Source organism: Seriola lalandi, unplaced genomic scaffold (genome assembly GCF_002814215.2).
Source record: "Seriola lalandi dorsalis isolate HSWRI2012SDOR001 ecotype SW California unplaced genomic scaffold, Sedor1 jcf7180002054474, whole genome shotgun sequence".
In the NCBI taxonomy this organism is placed as follows: domain Eukaryota; kingdom Metazoa; phylum Chordata; class Actinopteri; order Carangiformes; family Carangidae; genus Seriola; species Seriola lalandi.
In genome coordinates this window covers 1,256,372-1,262,960 of record NW_019525027.1, presented here as the reverse complement: position 1 = coordinate 1,262,960, position 6,589 = coordinate 1,256,372, and the positions used below count along the sequence as shown (strand labels likewise).

The 6,589-nt window shown below is 41.4% G+C and overlaps 1 protein-coding gene across 1 annotated transcript in view; it reads left to right on the top strand.

Annotated features, from left to right (window-relative positions):
• Positions 1 to 6: 6 nt before the first annotated feature.
• sema4bb (sema domain, immunoglobulin domain (Ig), transmembrane domain (TM) and short cytoplasmic domain, (semaphorin) 4Bb) overlaps positions 7 to 6,589 on the top strand; it is a 33,816-nt gene continuing 27,233 nt past the window's right edge. Inside the window, exon 1 of the mRNA XM_023411910.2 lies at positions 7 to 240. Coding sequence (XP_023267678.1) covers positions 120 to 240 — 121 coding nt within the window. The 5' untranslated portion in view covers positions 7 to 119. The remainder of the gene's footprint in view (positions 241 to 6,589) is intronic.

Here is a 6,589-nt window from a genome sequence, read left to right as displayed (position 1 = left end):
GGCCTGCAGGAAGATGAGAATGAGAAAATAAAGCTCTGCAGGGTCGAGGAGCTTAATGAATACCAAGGAATCTTAAAAACAAGCATTTGTGTATGTCTGTTTGAGAGGATCCACCAACCATGTGGACATTAGATGTGACTGTCCACTGTCTTCTGGCTGCTGCACTGCTATTGGCTAGCTGCTTCCAATCAGTGATGGCCACTGAGGATGATGTCACGCCGCGCATCAGTTTCCCATACAGTAAGTCTAAATAATTACCTGACTTTTGTTATAACTATTGCAAGCATAGCTGGACACATGCTCAGTGTTATTCAAAAACATAATTGACGGTCTGGGACATGTTGCTTTAGCCTCTTGTCTTTTAGCATGATGATGACTTATGATCACTTTTCAGGGTTTGTGTTTTTAAGTCAGCCAGTTTGGAAAAAATAAAGTGTCAACCAGAGACTTTGTTTCAACCAACTCATGAAGGTAATGCTAACGCTAGCTACAGCTGAGAAATCTGCTCCAACAGTTTTAGCTGACGTAATCAAAAAAAAATAGACTTGAGTAGCTTACTTTACTTTATGTCTGGAATCGAGGATACGCTGTTTAAAAAATGGCTAAGAATTTCGAGAGGCAAATCCGCCACTGTTATCACTGCAGACTGCGTTATGTGCCGTGCAACGATGGCACACTTAGCAACGGTCCATCCCAAAACCATAATTTAGGTCAATGGTGTACAAATGCAACAAACACAGCTGTGTTGTAGTGTAGTGTGTAGTGATGCAGCCGTTGCAGCAGTGTATTCATAGAGAGACCACAAGTGCCTGCAGGCCCCGTCACACACATGCCACTTTGAAGACACCAGCATTGCAAACACCACTTCTCATAAATACATGCAATTATTTTCAGATTAGACGTCACTTTGCACAAAGTTTACTGTGCGCCTTGGTTTTCTTTTTCACCCTGAGCCTTGACAGGGAGAAGCATCTGTGGCATAGTATGAAAAACAAATAAAAGTGCTACAATTTGGGACCGACTAACTGCTGTACAGCACGTGTAGTCTGGCTTCATACCGTCAAAATTTTGCTTCTAATTGACATGTTGGTAATGTTCAGCTGAGTGCAACAATTGATCTCACAAATATAACCTTAATGCGTTGCCTGGTGAAGAAGACCTTTTTGCACCTGACTTCATCGTTGCATGTAATTAGTCCACGCACACACTGCAGCTCTCCTCTTGTAATTGTAATAGCTTTGGATTAAGCTTTCATAATTCAAAAACATGGCGCTGTTTCTCTCTGTTTGTTCAGCTGACAGCTTTTTTGGTAATTGATGAATTATGGGAGATTGTGACAAATGAAGGAGTGGATAAATCAGGTTGCTGTTTGGAAATTGACCGATTTTCACTTAACACTTATTTTTTAATGTCCTGTGTTGTAGCTGATAGGAAAGGACTATTCATCATCATCATCATCATCATCAAATTGACTCTCCGCTTCCTGCAGTGCTATTTTTTTCTTCCCTGTCCTTGTCTGTCTTGCAGAACTGCTCATACAAGCAAATCTGCCAATCCAGCAGCAACCTAAGTACAGGCTTACATGGATGTGTGGGTGTGTTGGCTCCTATAAACACTACCTGTCTCAATCTGAAACTCCTCCCTCTGAAAACAACAATCTGATGCTTGTTTTCTTCTCTCTTCCTCCAACTCAGCCAGGCATCATGCTGTAATTCACATGCACCATCTCAAATTGGCATCGCTCATACCCAAGAACAACCTTTCACATACTTGAGACATTTAACTTGTTTCTCAAAGCACTAAATGGATTAAATAGGCCCAAGGCTGGTTCCCAGCAGCTGAGTGTTTTGCAAACGACTGATGTGTCTTTTTTATTTTTTCTCCCTCACTTTGCTTCACTCCACTCAGCATTCATAATCTAAATTTCATGTATTTTGACATGAGCAGTTAGTGACTGAGATTCTTTCAGCTTGAGAGCATAAGTAGTAGTGTGAGACAACATGCTTTTCAGCTGGTAATACGGTGTAGAAAATCTTATTTAAACGTCACTGACACTGATTGTAACCTTTTCATTAAGAATACGGATTTGCATAAACAGGGTCTGCAGCGTCGCTCACATGCTAAACGTTTCGTATATAAACTAGCCTCAATTCAACCCGCTCCATTGATACAAAACATGTAAAGCAGGTCACCCCTTTAAACCCCCATTCTGGCTTGTATAGTCTGTAAGAAAAGGGGGACTGGGGCTGTTTTCTCGAGAGAGGACCCTTGCCTCAACACAACCTTTTTCCTGGAACGGCGTCCCTTTCCTTTTTGTCCTCCTTCCCTCTCCTCTCGCTCCTTCCTTCTGTCCTAATGAGCAGGCTAATCTCTCATGTGTAGTGAGTGGAGGTTTTTGTGGTCGCTGCAGTGGGAGAGTTGTCTGTTTTTCATTATGGCTCTTGTGCAGAGAAGCAGCACAAAGGATCATGGGACCTGAAGCAGTGAGCATTGGTTAGGCATGCGGCATGTATCAGAAACTTCTCAGGCAGGATGTTAGTGTCTTTCTCCAGAGATGTGCTAAGGAGATGATTTGCTTTACTTTATTTTTCTTTCGCTTGGTTCAAGCTCATTTGTTTTTTGTTTTTAAAGATTATGACTCAAGTTCATGAACTGCGCTGAAGCATATCACCCTGCTGTCGCTGTGAATATGGTTCATTTTAAAGTAATGGTTCAACATATCAATGTACGCATTTGCTGCCTTGAAAAGAGTTTGTTGAGATTAACGGTGCTACCCTTGTCTGCCTCTTCATTATTAAGATACAGCCAGCAGCCTGTTAGCTTAGCATAAAGACTGGAAACAGGGGGATACAGCTAGTCTGACCCCATCAGAAGATAACAAAACCCACCTACCAGACCCCGTAAGGTTCAGTATCTTGTTTAATCCATGAAAAAACCAAAAGCCAAAAATTCTGTATGCAGATTTTGTTGCCTTCAGACAGAACTCTCTAGCCGTTTTCCCATGATTCCAATCTTTATGCTAAGCTAAACTAACCTGCTGCCGGCTGTAGCTTTATATTTATCATACAGATTCGAGAGTGAGTTCAAGCTTCTCGTGTATCACTTGGCAAAAAAGCTCAGCAGTATCAGTCCCAGTGTAATTTAGTTTTATAGCAATTACTGTGGGCACTATGTATTAGAAGGGTCAGATCACCCACACAGTTCTTTCTACACCGATGTAAACTCGCTCAAATTAAAGCTTAGACTTGGCACTTTAATGTACTACCCTGGATTTTACTTGAAATTGAATGTGCTGAAGCAGAGAGCCTGCAGAACAAAAAATGTGTAACTGTCTACATATGGTCAGTGTAGCTTGTCCTATGTATTCAGAAATGGGTTCGTCTTTGTAAGTTTTATTAAAATTTTAGATGCATCATAACCTTTGTGAAAGAATTGTCTCACCTAATCAAGGGAAATGTTTTGATGATCACATCGCATTTGAATCTTTAGATTTAATTAATTTCTGCTCTTGATATAATATTTGACATAGGGACAGGTGGACCTGGAAGAGAGAACAAATTTTATACAACCACTACAAGAGGCCATATTTCGCACAAGCCGCATTTCAAAGCTTCAGGAATCTTTACATGTGAGGTTTGTGTTGTTTGCAGGCTACTGTATGTCCAACAAAGGAAACGTTCAGATGACAAGGCAACGTTTTCAGTCTTATTACTTTCACACAGTCGGCTGAGAGAGAGACGAATCAAAATGCCCCTTTAAGCTGAGCTACTGAGCATGCCGTGTATGCTCAGTGTACACAGTGTCCTTTCCCGTTAATGTTTGGTTTATGTTGGGAGAATATTGTGCGCTTTCTCTCATGCATGCTAATCCAGTGACCTTGGCAGTGTGTGGATCGCAGTGCAGAAACAGAGGAGGGGCAGCGAGAGGGGGCGTCAGGCCAAATACTCGTGAGGTTTTAGACATGCTCCGATGCCCACCTAAAACCCGGCAAGGACACGCCCACTGATCCTGAAAGAAAAGCGGTCTGTGGCTTCCAGCAGAGGTGGCACTCACAAGTGCCTGCATATAACGCCATAACAGCCTCAACAATGGAGCATAATTACAGCACATCAACTCCGTCTGTTTCAGACGTTTTAATGGCTTCGTTGCCTGCACGCTCCAGGGAATGTACAGAAAAGTTCAGTCTTCGCAGATTTCGATCAGGAACATTTGATTTGAAGAAAATGGCAAGCAGCGAGAAATAATGGTGCAGCTGTTAATTAAGATGGACAGAGAGGAATGTGAGGTTAAAGAGTGTCATTAGGTGTTTTTTTGGATTGCTGTGATGCAGTGTAGATTGGTCCAAAACAAAAATGTTTTTTGCCTTATCACTATTAACGTATTGCAGTGGAAATTTTCATAGTTTTACAGTTGCTGTGACACGCAAAACATCTTCTCATGATGCACTTTGTCGTCAGAAAACATTTATTTCCCCATAACATTCGGCATTAAAAAGACATTGAATGAATACACTGCTTTTACCACAGTGCACTCTTTTGCTTGTAGGAGCAGAATCAGTATCTGGCTTCATTGGTATTCTGCACGCACACATTTATTCACACATAAACTTTTTAAATCAGTTTTTCTGGTTAAACAGAAATGACTCACTCACTGTCACTGTCATACTGTGTAGTATTGTCACCAGAAAAAAAAACAGCCATCTGCAGCCTTCACTGTTTACTCTGTGTGTCTGCAGTTGTAGGGATGTAAACAGTCACACACTCAGCTTATCGTGTTGAAACTGATTCTGTGTGCTGATGAAGAACATAACACGGTGGAACTCTTGGCTCCTCCTTCTGCATCTTATCATGGGAAATTCTCTCATTCGCTAAAAAACCAGATAACTAGTTGCAGTATTTCTCTCGGCTGATGCGTTTCAAACAACGGTTGTCGAAGAAGTGTTAATACTTGACGTAAAGCTGGCTACTGTCATGTTTTGATACATTAATTAAAGTGAGTATCCTGATAGGCGACTACAGGGATTTTTGTTGATTCAACTATGTGGTCATATAGTTTAGGACATATTTTAAAACTGATAGATATAATGAAATGTTAAACTATATCACAGTCTCATAGCTTTTTTTTTTTTTTTTTTTTTAAATTTAAAAAAAATGCCACACTACAAAAATAAGCACATGCTTATACATTTATTTCATGGCAGCTTTCACATTTGAGCTGAGGCAGAAGTGAAATAGTTAAAAGCAGCCGTCTCATGTATCTTTCATTAAAAGTCAGAACTTTCCTGATTCAGATCCAGTACGTTAATACACTCCACATGCCTCTTATTCCTACTGGTGGGTTTGAGTGAAAAGAGAGAGTGAGGTGTGTGTGTCTGTGACGCTTGGGTCGACTATATATCACATGCTGAGCTGAAGGATTCAGTTAAAGTCTCTTGATTTCACAGAAATCCTGTCTTGTCTGATTTTTTTTTTTTTTTGGTTTCAGTTTTTTTTTTTTTTTTTTTTAACATGACTTGATCAGTAACAACAACTGACAGTCTGCTGTGCCTGCAGGTGTAGCGCTCGTAGACGCAGGAGAGGAAGTTTTGTTCTTATCGGTGTGAGTGACACCTGTTGAAAGAGATAGACTTGAATGTTTTTTCTAAACTGTGTCTGGGAAGAATAACCCTTAAGATCCAAAATATGGAGGCTAGGTGGGTGAGAGCTTGAACTCACCAGGCTCCTGATAGCAGCATGAGTACAGGAAATAAATATGACAGTGGAACAACAAGAGTAAGAGCTTGTATGCATCCGAATGACAGGTATGTGCGTTTGCGTGTGGGTAAGAAAAACCATTAGCAAGGAGTGTAAACCAATGTGCTTGACCACTTCTTGTCCTCGGTTGCTTTGTGGTGGATGAGTAGAGAGTAAGAGACCCGGTGTGACCCCAGCCTGCTCTTCTCATCAAGTGCCTCTCCAGAGAGACACACACACACACACACACACACACACACACACACACACACACACACACACACACACACAGTCATACGCAGTGTGGGTTAAGTCTGTATGCTTTTGGTAGCACTTAAGAACCTTCAGCATATGCCAGTCCAGAGTGAGTGCACTTAGTAAACTGCAAGAAGCTCCAGTGGTGTCCTGAAAACCGACGAGTGCAAACCCGAAAAATGGCAGCAGAAATGTATCGAAGTGTGCTTTGGTGGGATTCTAGCTGTAGCAGAAACCATCTGCAAGCATGTGTACGCCAGCTGGATTTGGACCTTTGCAGTGCCAACACAAATGACATTTTTTTTCCCTCTTCAAGTCCACTTGGCTGAGCCATATATCATGCTATTCATCAAGCCAGTCTTTCTTGGTGTGCATGTGTTTTTCTGTGTGTATACAGACAGAAGTAAAGACCATAATGAAGAAAACATTTGAAATAGCAGAGGGTGGATTAGGGTATGGAACGTCAGGAGCTGCCCGACGCTTCGTTAGAGTGAAAACTCTGAAGATTTCAGTACTGGTTGAATTTGACTCCCGTTGTTACTGGTGGGAATAGACGGTGCATTTTACTGCTACAGCAAACATTCACTGAGCAGCTACTTTGT